The 19573-nt window shown below is 43.7% G+C and overlaps 1 protein-coding gene across 1 annotated transcript in view; it reads right to left on the bottom strand.

Annotated features, from left to right (window-relative positions):
* The window catches only part of LOC122440818 (hepatitis A virus cellular receptor 1-like), a 96739-nt gene that overhangs the window by 27566 nt on the left and 49600 nt on the right, over nt 1-19573 (bottom strand). Inside the window, exons 3-4 of the mRNA XM_043467518.1 lie at nt 19194-19336; nt 534-657 (exon numbers count right to left, since the gene is read on the bottom strand). Coding sequence (XP_043323453.1) covers nt 534-657; nt 19194-19336 — 267 coding nt within the window. The remainder of the gene's footprint in view (nt 1-533; nt 658-19193; nt 19337-19573) is intronic.

Genomic DNA, 19573 nt, shown 5'->3' with positions numbered 1-19573 from the left:
CACTCGGTCAGCGTGGGCTCTGGCTGCCAGTACTGTGTGCTGTTCTTTCTTAGGAGGGTAGCGGTGGGATAAAATCTGTAAATCCCCCCAGGTGAGATTCCCCCCAGGTAAGCTTCTTTGTGAAAATTTCAGAGTCCTCAGAAAAACCTCTCAATTTATCCTCTGCCAGACTTAGATCAGACAGCAAAGAAAACACGTTTGTTTCTTGATTTTTATGAGAAAGTTCTCTCAGAGGAAGAACCATAGGAGCAGTTGGTTGGTAACATACTGCTCTGGTATGCTCTCAGCCAGCTAGGCTGGGATTGAGTCCCTTGGGTAACTTGGGGTACCTAGGAGCTCCTGTTAGTGGAGGTCATTCCTCAGCCTTGGGTGTGTTTTCCCCGGGGATAATAGCCTCTGCTAGAGCAAGGGCTCCTGCCTGTAAGATAGCTCCTGTTGCAGCAGCGGGGTGCACTCGAGCAGTAGTTAGCTATCCAAAAGTTTCCTTCCCATGTCAAAATCCACTGTGTAATTTAACCAAGATTTGTACTTACAACTTTAGATGTTGTTCCTTCCAAAGTGGTCTCCCAAGCAGATGTTACTCCCTGAGAAATTGCCGCAAAGGAATAGTAGAGAAGGTGTCCCAGTGGTGTTGACAGTGAGCAGACACTGGTCTTGCTGAAAATTGAAAATAAAGGATCAGCGCTTATAAGGGTTGGAGGGAGGGGAAGACTGACATCAGGGCTCAGGAAGTCCTCCGCTGGGCACTTCAAGTAATTAGGAGGAAGTAGCTTTAGTCTTGGGCTTCCCTGGTAGCTTCAGCTGGTAAAGAATCCGCCTGCAATGCAGAAGACCCTGGTTTGATTCCTGGGTCAGGAAGTTCCCCTGGAAAAGGAATAGTCTACCCAGCCATTATTCTTGGACTTCCTGGTGACTCAGCTGGTAAAGAATCTGCCTGCAATGTGGGAGACTTTGTTTCGATCCCTGGGTTGGGAAGATCCCCTGGAGGAAGGCATGGCAACCTACGCCAGTATTCTTGCCTGGAGAATCCCCTGGACAGAGGAGTCTGGTGGGCTACAGTCCCCAGGATCGAACAGAGCTGGACACAACTGAAGCGACTTAGCAGGCAGGCAGGACCTTAAGTCTTGGAAGATGATTCCCATCAGTTTCCTTGTACATCATATACTTAAGAAAACTGATAAGAGGCCTTTCATCTAGGTTGGACACAGTCCTCTAAATGATAGTACGTATAATCCCCCGGTAATAGACTATGGGCATCTAGTCTCAATCCAAAGACCAGCTTCAGAAACAAGCTTAGAATACCTTCTTAATAACTCATTTAAGCTTTATAACAATATAACATAGCAACAAAGAACTATTGGAAAAGTAAGTTTCAGACAGTAGATACATACCTCAAGTAGCAAAACTAAAATTTTATACCTATTAAAACAATCTTTTTCTCTAAAATTACTCTCATTTTTATCAAATATAGCCAAATTAAGATTAATCTGTTCATAAAATAAGACTGCCAGATTGATCACATAGGCCTGTATAATTTTTCCAATAAGGTAGGTACTTTGATTGCTAAAAACAGTCAAAGTATACCTCAAGTGAAAAACACATTTTTAATCATTCTGTTTTCACTGTGAGGATACCAGTCTTGTAGCCAAAAAAGGCTTTAACCCATTAAATGAAGAATGGGGTTTGCCACGGAGCCGGGAAAAGACAAGTGGCCGTCTTGGATTTCCCACATTCCTGACTGTTTAATTTACAGCTTTTTAAAAATCTATCTTAATTTTTCTCATTTAGGAGCAGATAATAGTCATGCTTCAAGGACATCAGACTGGCAAAAGTCTGACAATAAGGGGTTAATTTTCTTGCTTTCAAATTTTACAACAAATATAAAGTGAACTTACTAACTTTTAGAAAACCCAGGTACAATAAAGTATTATACTTAAGGTTGATGATGCTAAAAATATGTCTGCATTAGTTAAAAAGTGTAAGTTTACAGACTTGAATTTTATCAGGGATACACACAGAATGTAGAAGAAAACTCTTAGAATTAGGAAGATGAGTATAGATTGCCAAATCCTGTCAGAAGCAACCCAAAAGGTAAAATTTCTTCCTCTTAACATATCACACCCCTTGTCACATGTACCAACCAAAAGATCCCCTTTACATCTCCAAATATACCTGCTACCTTTCTGTGAAAACCCAAGTTGATTCCAACTGTTCCCCTGGTTCCCTGTCTTTACACATCGAATCATCATTTCTATAGTCTGTACCTAGGTACCCAATCAGAGTCCCAAATCATTCAGGGGTGATCGGCCTGCTTAATACTGTTGGCCATGGGCAGAGTGTCCTTCCCAGAACTTTTGGACTCCGTTGTCCCTTGGCCCCACTAGGACCCATCAGTGACCTTCTTATCTACTGTCAGTTGTGGTTGCCAGTTGAAACCACTAGGTGGTGTTTCGGGCACTCTGAGGAGCTCCTGTTCTCCAAATAGCACAGAAAGAATTCAGCCAGAGGCTGAAAAGGGATAAATAAGAAGTGGTTCACAAGAATAGGATGCTTGTGAGACTCATAAGCTGACAGACGAGTCTTGTGCTGTACCGAGTATTTAGTGGGTGACATTTTTATAATCAAAGGAAGAGAGAGGAGGGGAGAAGACCACCTTCTTTATTCTTTGAGTCTTCCATCACTAACTCCTCCTACGTGAAGGAGAGAGTTTTAACCCTATACCGTGCGTCCAGGACCGGCGTGGCAGTATGGAAAACTCATTTCAGGTCTCAGTACAATCAAGAGAGTCCACTTTGAAACGTCATCTTTCTAACTCGCAAATATCTTAATTTCTGCAAACCTCAGTTTCTTCTCCTTTATTATGAATGTAATAATAGAATCTTCCTCAAACATTTGGATGAGGCCTCACAACAAGATAATGCCCTCAAAAGCATCAGGCCCAGCCCTTTCCTATAAAAAGCACTCAGTAATTGTTTTTTATTATCAGTGACTCCCAGAATTACATAGATAGCCCAGAACTCTCCCCTATGAGATAATAACTATGAAAGCTTTGGTATAGTGGGAAGTCCCTATTCACAATTACACTGTATCATCATAGTAATGATTATTTGATTAGAGGGAGGTGCCAATCATCAGACACCAAACCCCACTTAGGCATCCATAAGTCCACTCAGCCCCACATTTCCAACTGCCTGCTCAACATCACCCAGGGGCACTTCAAACTCAAGAAAATCCAAATTATTTTCACTTTTTCTCCCGGGGTTCTTTTACCAGTGAACCCATCACATCAGCTAATCTCCCAAGTACAGAGACTCACCCATCCTTCCTTCTTACTCCAGCCACTAAGTCCTCACAATTCCAAGTCCTAATGGCTCTGGCTCTGTCCCTTCTCTGCTGTTACTGCTGCTGTCACTCTAGTGGAGACACTCCTCTCCTGTCTGGATTATAGCAGGAACCTCCTGGGGAGCCTCTCTGCATAGAGGCTTATGGAAAGTGAAAGTGTTAGTCACTTAGTCTTGTCCAACTCCCTGGGACTCCATGGGCTGAAGCCCACCAGGCTCTGTCCATAGAATTCTGCCAGCAAGAATACTGGAGTGGGTAGCCGTTTCCTTCTCCAGGGGATCTTCCCGACCCAGGGTTCCAACCCGGGTCTCCCGCATTGCAGGCATATTGTTTACCATCCTCTCCCCTCCAACATAGCTTCCATAGACTTTACAGGAGCAATTTTTCCAAAAACAGAACTGAAAATACCATTCCCTAATCCAAACACATGAATGGTTCCTTAAGACCCTGGAATGAAATCTAAATTCTTCAGCCCATCAATGAAGTCCTTTAAGAACCGAGGCCACTCCTGGCTCCCTAGTCACCATGAGATTAAACTAGGCTCTTAATCAATCACCAAAGATTTCACACTCTTATCCGTCCCTTTATCCCTGCTCAGGCTGGTCTCCCTTTGTGTTCTCTCTGCTCAATGAAATGTTCTCATCCATGAAGAATCAATTCAAGGATCTCTGAGAGAAACATCCTGGCCCTCCTTTCCCACTTAGAACACTTCTCTCCCTTTTTTGGGTCCCCAGGGCACTTTTTCATAACTCTGCCCCAAAGTAAATCCCACAGGATGGTTGTTGGCTGTACACAGCCTGTCTCTAAACCTCTTTAAGGACAGACGTCAAGGCTTCCTCATTTGGGTATGTCTGGGCCCTGCACGGAGAACCAACCAGTTAAGCCATGTTTAATGAATCATAGATTTGAAAGGCCATTACCAAGTATCATGCAACCTATTTCCATGTATCCAAATGAGATGCCAAGATAAAGATATAAAAATCTCATCTCCAACCACTTTTCCCTCTGAGAATCCTTCGATTTGCTGGAAAAAAACAGCTTTCTCTGGACCATGAAGCTTGGGCTGGTTTTGTAAAACAGAAAGACACAGTAAGATAGCAAATGCTCCTAAAAGTCCCCCATTTCCACTCCCCCACCATCCAACCCTGGGACCAAGAAAAAACTACTGTAACAATCACAAAGAAAGGAAAATTTGATGATTACCAGAGCAGGTTTCACTTTTTTCCAGTTTTCCTCGGTGGACAGCCAAGTCCTCATGCGTATTTGAATGTGTGGGATTTGAAATGATTTACTGCCTGGACTTCTTGCTGTTGATGAGCATAATGAGACACCTTGTGTCTGAGAAAAACTGAAGCCTGATATTTGAGGAGCAAATAGGAAAATCTGCCCTCAGGGAGCTCCATTGAGAGAGAGAGTCTGCTAGTCCTGGGACAAAGGTTAACTATGTGGAATAAGAGAACTGGCCTCTAATCTGCAATCTCCCTGACTCACTGCAAGCCCTCTCTCAACCCGGTGGCCTTGTCTGAGCCTCAATTTAGCATCAGTTTCCCACTGACAACACCACCCCCAGGAGTCCCTAGACTCAAATTTAAAGCCTCTGAAACATGAGTATGAGTCTCAGTTTTCCCTCTGCTTTGCTGTGTGATCTTGGGAAAGTCACTCCACATCCCTGAGCTCCATTTAGGCAGCCACAGAGCGGAGGTGAGGATTTGCCAGCCTAGGTAGGGTTTCTTCAGATGGTGTCTGCAGACCAAACACCTTCAAAGCAGAGGAGGGCCCTGGAGCAGGAGATCCATACTTGGAGATGTCTTATAAAATAAATAATACAAATCAGGAAGGCCTTGCATGGCACACTTGACCACAGCTCTTTTTCAAGCAAAACTTGATTTCTGAGCCTAAATTATAGAGTGGTGTCTGCCTGTGTGCTAACTTGCTTCCGTCCTGTCCAAATCTGTGAGACCCTATGGACTTCTCTGTCCATGGGATTCTCCACACAAGAATACTGGAGTGGGGTTGGCATTTCCTACTCCAGGGGATATTCCTGACCCAGGGATTGAACCTGTCTCTCTTAATATCTCCTGCAGGCAGGTTCTTACCACTAGTACTACCTGGGAAGCCCAAATTATAGAGCACAGGCCTCTAGATTGAGTCATGTGAATATTATAAAAAAACTGAGGGCTATCAGAAGATTAAAGATGTCCACCCAGAGAAACAAAACCTGTAACTGAGAGTTCTGTAGAGCCATGCAAAAAGGAGTCAGTGAAAACCTTTCAGAACCTCAAGTTTATTCTAATAGTGAGTCAAGAATGACTACCATGTTTTTTAAAAAGGTTTTTTCACTTCCCTAAGCGAAAGTAAGTTTGCCAACTCATCACTGATTTTCCCCCTGGTGTGATCAGCAGTAAAAACAAACAAACAAACAAAAAGCCATAAAACCAAAAAAATGTCTCTGTACTTGGAAGGAAGCTCTAAGGAAGTCAAAGCTATGGTTTTTCCAGTAGTGTATGGATATCAGAGTTGGACTATAAAGAAAGCTGAGCACCAGAGAATTGATGCTTTTGAACTGTGGTGTTGGAGGAGACTCTTGAGAGTCCCTTGAATAGCAAGGAGATCAAACCAGTCCATCCTAAAGGAAATCAGTGCTGAATATTCATTGGAAGGACTGAGGCTGAAGCTGAAACTCCAATACTTTGGCCACCTGATATGAAGAGCTGACTCATTGGAAAAGACCCTGATGCTAGGAAAGATTGAAGGTGGGAGGAGAAGGGGATGACAGAGGATGAGATGGTTGGATTACATCACCGACTCAATGGGCATGAGTTTGAGTAAGCTCCGAGGGAGTTGGTGATGAACAGGGAGGCCTGGAATGCTGCAGTCCATGGGGTTGCAAAGAGTTGGACATGACTGAGCGACTGAACTGAACTTGGAAGGAACCAACTCAGTTGGGAGCTGGTAGATGTGGCCTCTTGCTCCTCAGCCGGCCTGGCCTGAGAATGAAGATGTGTGAGTAGGAAGAGCAGCAGAGATGCAGTGAGGAGAGGGGATAGGAGTCCCGCATGAGGGCTCTCATTCACCACCAGGAAATAGATTTCGAAAAGGCTAGAACAAGAACCTGAGATTCTAAAAAACAAAAAGCATACAATGGTGGAGCTGGTACATAACTATGAGTCTTACACTTGCCAGCTGAGGTCTTTTAACCTCTACCTACTGCTACTCAGAAGACTGAGAGGGGAAAGGACTAGACAAAAAGGATTTGGGATGTTATTGAGGCAGTAAAAGTGAGGCTAAGGCATAATCATAAGAGATTTAATCTCGTGTCACTGGATTTTATTTAGGAAATGACTTAGTGAGATGGGTCTCCTCGTGCTGTCTTCAGGGTCTGGACCCAAGAGGGAAGCTAGGACTATAAGAAGCAATTTGGGACCATTCCACACATTCCTGTGGCCAAGTGAGAAATGAAATTAATCCTCAGGCTCGACACAATGATCTGAATTCCCAGCTACTTAGAGGGACAAGAGTTCATATTCCCTTAACAGACTGCCTTTACCTGGGAGTAGGAAACCTATGAGAATTTTAATTGTGGTTGTTCCTGTTGTTTGTGTTTGAATTATGGTTCCTTATTTGGGGCTTTGCAGAAATCTTAGAGAATCTAACAGAAGTTCTAGACTTTTTCCACAGACAAATGTGTGGATACATACACACTGTATACATATATAGTATATGTATATGTATGTATATATGTATATGTGTATATATATATGTATATTTGTATAATACACACACATATATAATTTCAGGTGGTTCTTGCATTCCCCCCTAAGTTTACCCACTGACAACTCCATCTTGGCCCCATGAAGAGTAGCCAGCCAGGCTTCACTGTCCATGGGATTTTCCAAACAAGAATACTGTAGTGGTTTGCCATTGCCTACTCCAGCGGATCTTTTTGACCTGGGAATTGAATCCCAGGGTCTTTGGACTCTGGCATTAACAGGCTGATTTATTACTACTACACCACTGGGGAAGCCCAGGATACCATGGACACAGTTTAATAATATTCCTGAAACCTGTGGGTGAGTCCCAGCTCTCTCTGCACTGCTGTGTGATCTTAGGCAAATCACTCCACATCTCTGAACATGTGAAATGGTGCTTTAAAAATGGGGGAAAAAATTGTTCTGTAGTCACTAACAGAAGTTAGTAGTAAGTGAGCAGTTCTGACTACTAGTAACCATCTCAGCCTGTTTGAACAACAATAGTGAAACTTGTGTGCCTCCACACTTGTCCCTAGTGAATACTGTAGAGGGAAATTTGGAGCTTAGTGGAAATGTGCCATTAACTCTCAATACAAACACATGTTACAGTTTGGGAAATTCTGGGTACATGTGCACAGGAAGTGTTCTAAAACCCAAGTGAGTACTTGAATTCAAATAAATCAAGAATATTCCCTGATGGTACAGTGGTTAAGACTTGCACTCCCGTTGCAGGTGACACGGGTTCGATCCCTGGTCAGGTTCAATCCCTGCATGCTACACAAAAGCAGCTTAACACCATTGTCTATAATATTGAGACAACTTTGCAGCTGGTGGGCAGTAACCCAAAAGAAGAATCATCTGATCTTGGAAAGGAGTGGCTTTCTCTGTCAAATCCACTTCCTAAGTCCCATCTTTGGACCACTTCTGCTCTTCATAAGGTTGCTCTGTGCATGCCCCAGCATTTCGTTCACATAAGCACAGCTACTCTGATTCTAACACGGCCTTGTCTTTTCAGGGAAATTCATGAAAACCAATTGTTTCCATAAACACACCAGGTAATCCATCTTGCATGCCTGATTGCTGTGATGTCTGTACAAGCTGTTACAATGATTAAGCACCACTCGGCGGTTTAATGCCTTGTGCTTGCATTCTGATTAAAGACAGAGTTGGCAAGGTGGCCTTAGAGGTAAAAAAAAAAAGATGTGGGGATTCAGCTCACATTAACCTGTCTTGGTTAACACTGTGGTATTTGCCCCAAATGCAAACATAGTGGCAGGTTCCGTTGACAGAAGTATGACACGCAAAAGAAGGAAGGAGATATGCCATTCTACCCATTATTTGCTCAACTCTGGGTGACTCACTTCAAAAGGTCATTGTTAAACTGGAGTTCATTGAAGGAGCATTAGCAGTATGGAAAATGAAAAAACATGTACGGTGTCATTCCTGGGTTTTAAGTCCTCTACCAAATTAGGCAATGGGAGCAGATTTTTTGTTTTGTCTTTTTAAAAAAACATAATTTGAAAACTCTCTGGAAAGGGATTTTGCATACCTGTTCTCCTATATAGCTTTTTAGAAAAGAAATGAAAGGATTTGGTATAAACTGTGATAAAGACCTTCCTTTCTTAATAACTGACCAATACCACAGTATCTGTTAGCAAGTAAATATTAATAAGTAGGGAAAGGTAACTTTTCAAAGTCATACTTGAAGATCCTCCTGGTAAAGAGACACATTAAGATCATGATTTTATGTTTTGCTAATACAGAAAAACTTTAAATCCCCTTATTATACTAGATTGGCAAATGCCCTTTATCTCCCGTGGCCTCAGTTTTGCCATCTGTGAAATGAGAGGCTTGGACTGGATGGACTCTGAGCCATTTTGACTCTAACAGCCCTTGGTTAGTCATTTTGTAATTTAGCAGCATCCACTGGCTGCTGGTCTTGGTGTTCTCATCAGTAGGCTCTCTTCTCTCTTTACAGGCTAGACGATGTTGGAGAAGATAAAAAATGTCCTCTGTGGAAGTGAGGATAAAGATGGTCTTTTCACACTGTAATGTACCTTTTTTTCTTAGGATTGATGATGCAGGTATGACATGTGAATCATCAAAATATGTCTTAGAAGTTTTTGTTTAAAAAACAAATAGCCACCTATCATATTGGTGTCCCTAATCCAGTCATGCTTTAATTTCACAAAGTGAAAGTTAGAGACTAAACTTTGCCTGTCTCATGGCTTAATCTATGTAGCATCACTAATGAGTTATCTTCCACAGTATACTTGAATGCCTCCAGTGATGGTGAACTCACTACCACACCTAAGGAAGTCCATTCAATCTAGGGGCACTTCTGAGACTTAGAAATATTTAAAACAAGCTCTGTGTCTAGACAGTATCTGCCTGTTGGTCCTGTTTGAACTCTGTGATTACACAGAACAGGTCTAAACTCTCTACTACCTGGCAGCAGTGCTTCTGGTACCTAGAGAACCTCATGTTTCTCCAAACTGCCTTGTTTATGGGACATGACTTATGGCCCCTTCCCTACCCTTGTTAACTTTGCTTTATATTGCTTTTAGATCTCTGTTTATGCCCAGCATTAAGAATTCAGTGCCTCACTCTGGGTGTGGTGTGAGCATCCCTGGGTTATTGACTGTCCTCAATAGTGAATGAAACAACATGGAATCACACCATCATTTTGACTGACCTCTAAAAGGTCCAGATTTTCTATTATTTTTCCATTCATATTTTGTCACATCTTAATTCTTGCTTGAGAAATTTAATTTTGGAAATAGCTAAGAGGTCATCAGAGTACACTAAGGTGAATGATGTGGATGTTCATAGAGAGCCAGCCCGTGGTTATAACTGTGAGGCAGTCCAGATCAGTTTCTCTAAGTATATAGTCCATGGGAACTGGCTCTGCAATAAGAACAGGTTTATTTAAACACTTTCTGAGCCAGTAGCATGAGGAACCATGGAGAGAGGCTAAAACAAGCAGTCATTGACTGAATGGAAAGAATGTGCACCTCAGTGAGAGGCCTCCGGCTGGGAAGAAATGTGGGAAGTCAACTGGGTCTGAAAGAAATTTGCCAGAAATACTTCCTGGTATGTTTGGGGCAGTAGACACACTCACAAAATAGGTGCACAGTCTTTCCAGGTAGCCATGCTTTATATTTTTACTCTCTTGACATTACTTAAAGAGAGGTAAAAAAAATACCAGTTTTATGACTCATCCACAACAGCCTCTAGGCTCCTCCAATGTTAATTCACACAAATAGAGCAGTTAATAAAAGCACCCCCTCCCACCCAAGCACTTGGAGAACCTCCTGCCAAGGGCAGCAAGCCTTCTGCCTCACTCACCTGGTGCCAAGATGAGTGGCAGGGTTGGACTAATAAGGAAGGAAGGAAGGAAATAACTAGCAGCACACAGGTTGCTTTATTTTGCTTGGCTTTCTGCTCTATGTTAACTCAAAATATTGGAAATGACAAGCAGGCTAAATTCAGATTTAGAACCTGGGGATGGGTGGATGGGGGGTGATGGATCTAGAATCATGTCCAGGGCTTCAGTGTCCCAGTGTGGAAAATGGGGTGAGACTAGATGACCTTGTACAAACGGTCAAGTTTTAATATGTTGTGGGTTAATGAGACACCCCATCCTAACTTAGCTCATGCTCCCTACCCACCTTCTCAAACCACCACCAATACCACCACCAACTTGGGTCTGGCTAGAAGGGATGACAGTAAATCCCATGCTCCCTAAACAGAACATCTCAGCTCAATGAGTATCTTCGCAAGAGGCCATCTTCAGTCTTTACCAAGTATGTTTCTGAAACGCCTTGGTCGGATTTATAAGCACTTAAATCCATAGTCATAGTGTTTTACAACTAGTAATAACCTCCTAGTAGCCTCCAGCCTAGTAGCTCTCAACCTTAGCTGAACGCTGTAATTACCTGGATTGTTTTTTTTTTAAATGTCAATTCCTGAGTCCCACCCTTTAGGAGTTTCTTTTGTAATTGGTCTGAGTGTAGCCAGGGCATCTGATTTTATTTTATTTACTTATTTTTAATGCTCCAAGTGGTTCTAACATGCAACCAGGGCTGAGAACCACTGTTGTTGCTCTGAGGTTCTCAAACAGGGCACTTCAGCCCAGCAGCCTGAACATCACATGGAACTTGTTAGGCACACATTCTTGTCCCCACCTCACACCTTGCTTGCTTACTAAGTCACTTTAGTCGCGTCCAACTCTTCATGACCCTATAACTGTAGCCAGCTAGGCTCCTCTGTCCATGGGATTCTACAGACAAGAATACCAGAGTGGGTTGCCATACCCTCCTTTAGGGGATCTTCCTGATACAGGGATTGAACCTGTGTCTCTTATGTCTTCTGCATTGGCAGGCAGGTTCTTTGCCATTGAGTCACCTGAGAAGCCCATCCACACCTACTGACTCAGAAACCCCAGGTTGGAGCCCAGTGATTTGTACTTTAACAAGTGATTAAGATGAGTCTTAGAGTTTGAGAACTCTGGCTGCACATAATCCCTAAGAGGAGGGTGGAGATTTTAAGGAAAGACTCTTCTGTAACCAGGGCCCCATGATGGTTGGCATGGCCACGGAGGTGGAGTAGAGGGTAGGGGCAGAGTTTCCAGCAACCGGTGCCCAAGGTCCCAGGGGAGTCATCAGCCCTCAGTCAAGCTAGCATCACTTTCTGCTGGAGCCTTAGGGTAGCTTCTAACTACACTCACCAGCTTCGCTCCTTTCCCTCTCCAATTTGTCCTCCATGCTGTGGCAGAGGAATCTTCCAAATGCAGACGTGAGATTCCAGTCTCCTATTTTCCACTCAAGGGGACTTAGAGGAAACACCCTTAGGCTCTGCCCCAGGCTGCAGTGGGGGACTCAGAGGCCGGGCAGCTGATACGGAGGAATGAAGATGTGGGAGCGAAGTGGCCTAGACTGACATGGAATATTGTGTGTCCACTTACGGGCGCTCACACCACACTTGGTAAATAACATCCTCGAACTGGATAAAGGAAGCCAGTGTGAGTTTCAAAGATCGAGGGGGTGGAGGATGGGAGTCACAGGATAAAGAAATGAATACATCCAGAATTCTTACGCTGAGACTCCTTGATCAGAGCAGGCGGTTGGGGTGCTGGCTCCTCTTTCCCTCTCTGGGCCATCAGGATGAATTGGTAGCATCTACAAACAACCTCCTAATATCCACTGTATTGGGGGCCTAGAAGACAGAATCACTTCCCTGTGGTGGTGGTTTAGTTGCTAAAGCCTGTCTGACTCTTGCGGCCCCATGGACTGTAGCCTGCCAGGCACCATTGTCCATGGGTCTTCCCAGGCAAGAATACTCGAGTGGGATGCCATTTTTCTTCTCCAGGAGATCTTCCAGACCCAGGGATAGAGCCCAGGTCCTGCACTGGCAGGCAGATTCTTTACCACCGAGCCACCAGGGAAACCCTGGTTCTGCAATGCCAACCCCTTTATAGCTTAGTCTTCCCCTGCTCCCATATTATTTACTCAGAGTCTATTTGCATTTGTGGAGGAAGCTGCTAGTGGAGAAGCTGGCAGTAACCTTAAGGAAGCCAGGTGGGACCCATTGAAATGGGAATGTATTGAACTAAGTTATAAAGAGCTGAAGCTAGCTGTTAGCAAACTTAATGAAAGGTTAACTGGAATCTTGCAATGGGTGGCTGGGGAGACTCTTTGTCCATCTAAAGAAAAAATGTTGAGAAGTGGGTTCCCTGTGATGGAGGCAAGAGCAGAAAGAGGAAGCCACTTGTAACCAAAAGGTTGTATCTGAGATAGAGTTTCATTTAGATTTGTATACATGTTACAGTCTTAAGGAAAAAAAGCACTATGAGTTCTTGGCGCTCTGAACATCAGAGGTCAGAAAAGGGAAGTGTTCCTGAATATGATAAATTCTAATGCCATTGTGGAGGTGCCTGGGGAGCCCTAGAGACGGCTGCTCCCAAATCTGAAGGTTCATTTTCTAATTACACTGTAAAGATGTACTTCTGCAATGGTAGTATTATCCATGTTGCATAAGGAGCTAGGGGGTATGGGAGCAGGAAAGACCCTTCACATCCTTCAACTCAACACCCATTTCTTAGCTCATGAAGTTGAGGCCCAGAGAAGGGGAATAAGTTACCCCAGGAAACACAGGAAAGGAATGGTAGAGCAGAAACCTAAACCATGTACCCTAGACTTATCTCTAGGGCCATGCGATAATATTGTCCTTGAAAATTTCTAATTCCATCTGGATCTGCGTGATTCTTTACTCTTTTGAAGTCACATTCTTTAAGTTCTTGTTGGGCCTGCAACTCTCATTTCTTCTCCTTAAGCTGTCTTTCCTAGCAAACACTTGACCCTATGGGACTCCCTCCTGCTCCAAGAAAGAGGAATCAGATGCTGAAGTGCAAAACTTGGCTGTTGCTCTTTGGGACGCTACCTCTAACTATGGTGATGAACTTGTTCCAGTTTTAAGACTCAAAATCCTGGCATTTGAAAACCTCCCTCAGTCCCCCATAGAGTGGGATAATTTGTCAACCCACGTCCATAACCAAATTGGAGATCAACAACACTCCTGACTTTTTCAATTCAGTGCCCCTGCCCTTGGCTTTATTGCAGGCAATGTATTTTTTTTTTCCTGTGACGTTGCAATTGGACATAAGGGGAATTTAATTTCAGATCCAGCATTAGAATAGACTACTAAATCTAGATTCAAGACCCTTTCTCTGCAAAATGTGGGCATCAGACAACTGTTGTCATCACCTTGGAGTTCGTCAGGAATGCAGAATATCAGTGGCATCCCAGACCCTCAGAATCTGCATTTAAACAAGGCCTCTGTGTGATTCACATGCACATTAAAGATCAAGAAGTACTTGTCTAAAGCACTGATCTTCAAATGTGACTGTACACTGGAATCTTGTGGGGAACTTAAAAAAATCCTGAAGCTGGATTGACCTCTGCTCTCTTGGTTTAATTGACATGTCCTGGGCTTCACGAGTTTTGAAAGCACCTCAGGTAATTCTGGTATATAGACATGTTTGCAAAGCACCAGTCCCTAGGGGCCTGAAGGAGGTCATGGCAACCCACTCCAGTATTCTTGCCTGGAGAATCCCCATGGACAGATGAGCCTGGCAGACGACAGTCCATGGACACAACTGAGCAACTCAGCACAGCACAGCGCGGTCTGCAGGGAGGGTGGCTTTGCACCAGAAAGCAGTGTTGCTAATTAATCAGGATAACGCTCGGCCAAGTTACAAGTTTACATGGGTCTAATACCCCCAAGTGATTTTGCTCCAAGAAATGATCAATAAGATTGCTCAGGAAGATCTGAGGAGACAAGGTAATGACTTCAATGTCCCAACGGCTGTGGATGAGACCCATTAAAGTAGTTAAAACCCAAGATATAATAGTTGGTCTGTGGAAAGTGATAATGAGAAAACTGCAAAGATCAACAGAGAAGGAATGTCTAGGGGGACAAGGTGGTGCCACTAATCTGTTCAGAGATATGAGAGGGACAGTAAGGAGATGGCACCAAGATAAGACAAATGTAGATGAAGGGTTCAGTGGAAAGCTTTGTGCAGAAGAAGGAGCTTGGTCAAAAGGCAACCCTGTGCCCTCTGGTGCCTAAACATAATGGGAGTCCCCATGTATATGTGAATTTGGTGAAGGAGTTTGTCAACCAAGCCCACATCTCTGTAGAAGGTCACTGCTAGTCACATGGAACAGATACCTTACTTAATGGTTTTAATGCTTTTCTAAGTACGTGAAAATGCAAGAATCCTGGTTGATACAATTTTTCTCCTGAAAGTATCGATCTGAAGGCCTGGTCTGCCCTTTTCCCCAGATCACAGAGTGACTCATTCCTGATCTCCACCCTGCACTTCCTTTGGATGTGTTGATGAAGGTCAGCAGCTAGAGGAGCAGTTACTCAATGCTTGTTGAGCCAGATGGGGAGTGACATTCTTTAGTTGACAATGAGATGTTAGAGTCTCTCTGACTTTCCTAGACTCTTCCCTCCTGGTCCCAAGATGGCTGCCAGAGCTGTAGTATACCCATCCACAAAAGCATCCCAAGCAGAAAGGAAAAAGAAGATGGGAAATGGGACTTTTCCTCTAATATGATACTTACCTTTTATCCAAAAGAGAAATATTTCCTAGAATCAACAAGAAGACTTCCCCATATATTTCACTGCCCATTTATTTCACTGGGTCACAGACCCACCTTTTAGCAAGGGGGACTGAGCTATCTGGAACTATTTTACAAGAATCATTACAGGCTGTGCACATTGCCATTCAGCCAAAACTTAGGATCAGTCTGTATGGAAGAAACTGGGGGTGGCTGTTGGGTAAACAATCTTGATTTCAACCACATTCATTCATCTGACAAAAGTGTGCTGGATGTCTCCTATGTGCCAAGGGCCCTATTAGGTACTGGCGTCTAAGAACGAACTAGACAGACCTAGTCCTTGTTTCCAGACATCTTATAGTCTATAAAGCCGTTTCTGGCTTTATTAGGCTAAGTGCATAATATAGAGACTTGAATCACTTCTAATGTACCTGAGAAGCAAAAAGAATGATGAGAGAAAAAAGAATGAAAGTTTGGAATTCTGCCTGCACACTTCCTTGCAGCTGTGCCTTTGATGCCAGTATCCAGGTCAAAGGAAGAAAGAGGAAACTTTCCACTTTAGAAGGTGAAGGCAAATTATAGCAACTAATAATTCTTAGCTACAGGAAGTTTGATAAGCTCAGTAGTCAGTGGTCAGCTTGGCAAAAGTGCAGTGTTAGAGTAATGGAAATGACCACTTCTGTATTTCTATGCTGTCTCATACTTTCCTAAGCATTTTCAAACACATAGCAGTCTGCATCAGAGGAAGGGCACAGTTCCATTTTATAGAGGAGATAAATGGAAGCACAGACAGTTCCAGTGACACCCCTGGTTCCCTCGATGGTGAATGAGATAGAACTAGAATCAAGCATCCTGACTCCTCAACCCAGGGGGTCAGTATCATCTTCATGGGGTGCCTGCCATGTGCACCCACCTTTGCACTTGCACCTACTAACAGGGCCAGCAGTCAGACGAACAAGATTTGAGCACTTCTGTGTGCCAGGCACTGCCCTAATCACTGTATGTGCATTATTTTATTTCATCATAACAAGCACTCTGTGAGGGAGCTGCCAGTCTGATCCCTGCTTGAGAGATGAGGAAATGCGAGCTCAGATACTGGGACTCAAGCTGCGGAACAGCTCCAAAGCCAAAGCTCCGCCCTGTGCCCTGGGCCCTCCAGGCCCACACAGTGCTAGGGTGACCTCCCAGTGATTACGCTCGTGTGTGAGGTCGGAAGGATAGATAGTCAGCTGGGAGTTGTAGGTCTCCCCCTAATAACCTCAGCAAAACCAGGTGTTCTTTCTGCCTACGTCTGTCTGAAACCAACCTGGAAATGGGTTGTTGCTGTTGTAGTCGTTGCTGTTTGGTTGCTCAGTCGTGTCCAGCTCTTTGAGGCACCACTGGACTGTAGCACACCAGGCTTCCTTGTCCGTCACCATCTCCCGGAGCTTGCTCAAACTCATGTCCGTTCAGTCAGTGATGTCATCCAACCATCTGGTCCTCACAATTTCATGGCTGCAGTCACCATCTGCAGTGATTTTGGAGCCCAAGAAAATAAAGTCTGTCACTGTTTCCATTGTTTTCCCATCTATTTGCCATGAAGTGATGGGACCGGATGCCATGATTTTCGTTTTTTGAATGTTGAGATTTAAACTAGCTTTTTCACTCTCCTGTTTCATCTTCATCAAGAGGCTCTTTAGTTCCTCTTTGCTTTCTGCCATAAGGGTGGTGTCATCTGCATATTTGAGGTTATTGATATTTCTCCTGGCAATCTTGATTCTACCTTATGCTTCATCTAGCCTGGCATTGTGAAGAATGTACTCTGCATATAAGTTAAATAAGCAGGGTGTCAATATACAGCCTTGACATACTCCTTTCCCAGTTTTGAACCAGTCTGTTGTCCCATGTCCCATGACTGGTTCTAACTGTTGCTTCTTGACCTGCATACAGGTTTCTCAGGAGGCTGGTAAGGTGGTCTGGTATTCCCATCACTTTAAGAATTTTCCAGTTTGTTGTGATCCGCACAGTCAAAAGCTTTGGTGTAACCAATGAAGGAGAAGTAGATGTTTTTCTGGAATTCTCTTGCTTTTTCTGTGATCCAATGGATGTTGGCAATTCGATCTCTGGTTTCTCTGCCTTTTCTAAATCCAGCCTGAACATCTGGAAGTTCTCCATTCATGTACTATTGAAGCCGAGCTTGGAGGATTTTGAATATTACCTTGCTAGCATGTGAAATTAGTGCAAATGTGTGGTAGTTTGAACATCCTTTGTCACTGCCCTTCTTTAAGACTGGTATGAAAACTGATCTTTTCCAGTTCTGTGGCCAATGCTAAGTTTTCCAAATTTGCTGGAAATGGGAGGAGGGGGGCGTGTAAAGGACACAATGCCAGAGGGTCTGGGGCCTGGGCCTCACAGTCTTGAAGAGATGAGAGTTTAGATTTAGCAGCAAATGTGACTATGTTTTCAAGCACAGAGACTGAGTATCAGAATTGAACATTTAAGGTATAGTACAAATATACAACAAATATGGTCTCCTTCCTCCCTTTTAAGATATATTCTGAGAGACAAACAAGAAAGAGAAAGGCAGAGTGCTGGAGAGACTCCAGACTGGAAAATCCAGTCTGGTCTTCCTCCCTGGCCTTGCCTCACCCAGCCTCTTATCTCTGCTCTCCACCCAGTTATCTCTTCTCTCTGCTGTTCTCTTTCTCAACCCAGCCCTCCTATCCCTCTGAGATGCCTTCAGCATCTTATCTTCCTTCAGCAGCTCCATCAACAAAGTCCTGTCATTTTTTCCCCTCGTGATTCAGGATGCCTCAGCATCATTTTAATCTATTCCTCTGAGCTTTGGTTTTCAATCTCTTCCCAAACTTAATCTTAGACCCTTCTTCACTGAGATTAAAAAAAAAAAGAGAGAGAGATTATGTAACCTGACAATACCTCTGGCTGGAGGATCAAGAAAAGACAGCAGAGTCTTGCTTCCCCATTAATGCCTTGGGTTTGCTGTGGTGAAAAACATTTTTTTCCATTAACCAAAGACTCACAGTCAACTAATACTGCAACCTCCTCTTTGATCTCCCACCTTTTTCTTCCCCCAACTTTTTACAATGATGTCTGAAACATTTTGTAACACCTCGGTATATACAAAGAGTCTTGGAGTCAAACTGGCCCAGAACCTGAAGCTGCTCCAGCCTGGCCAGGAGGCCCAGGATACACTGTGTTTCTTCTGTTAGTCTCAGCTTCATCATCTATAAATTGGGCCTGATCATGGGGCTCTCCTCATAGGTAAGCATTAAGTGTAGCAATGCCAGGAAAGCATGGCACAGGGTGGGTGCCCCGTGACTAGTAGGTGCTACTGTCATAGTCCCCTCTCCAGCCCCACAAGCTCAGAGTCTGTGTTTATTAAAACTTGCTGGCAGGACCTGCATGCCCCCAATGAAGATTGATCCTGTGGGTTAATGTTGAACCTAGGGACTGGTGGTCTATCTGAGAAGCTGGGGGAATGTCCCCTTATCTACATTTATCATACTCTAAGGAGCCTCAGAACCATTTGGGAACATATTAAAAATGCATATACCTGGTTCCTACCTCCAGGAGATCCTGAGTGTATGAATATGGAATTGGGTCCTGTTACTTGTGTTTTTATAACCTCCCTAGGTGGAGTTCTGAAGCAGGGGGCGACAGACCATCTAGAGTGGCTCAGACGCCCATGTTCCACAGTTCTGCTATTGCCCCTCCCAACTCCTGACCCCTCTGCATCACCAGCCTCTTCTGAACTCTGACCCTGCTTTATCTTTGTTTATCTTTGGGCCCGGTGCTTGGCTCTGATTTTGCTATTCTGTGGTCTACCATGGTCAACTCCAGGGCGTTGCCCACTTTGTCTGTGGTTCTTACTCAGCTATCACTCCTGATTCACAGCTGATTTTCTTGAATACCTTTGAGATTTGGCTTTTGGCTTCATTCTGGTTTTCATCATAAATTACTCTAAGTTGATGCTGACACTCTGCGGCTTCTGTGCATCTGTTGATGGTTATCATCTGCTATCCTTTCCTGCCTCTCATTTATGTCTTTGGTACCAGCCACCTCTTTGGATTTCCAGTATGATGGAGAATCTTGGACCATGGTAAGGGCACCATTTTGAACCTGAACCATGATTTTAGAACATCAGGAATGTGCAATGTAGACAATGCATTGAATGTTTATGTAAATATTAACTGGGCTATTTTCTATTTGAATTTTAAATCCATCTTGTATATCTTAGTTTATAGTAGGGGCTTTCCACTTCCACCAAATGATGAAGCCTCTATGAAAAATGCCCTGGTTTCTACCTGGATTCTAACTTGAATTTGCCTATTCTAGATATTTCATATAAGTGAAATC

The sequence above is a fragment of the Cervus canadensis genome, chromosome 4, assembly GCF_019320065.1.
Source record: "Cervus canadensis isolate Bull #8, Minnesota chromosome 4, ASM1932006v1, whole genome shotgun sequence".
Taxonomy (NCBI): Eukaryota; Metazoa; Chordata; class Mammalia; order Artiodactyla; family Cervidae; genus Cervus; species Cervus canadensis.
Note: the sequence above shows the minus strand (reverse complement) of the source record. Positions and strands in the feature narration are given on the sequence as shown.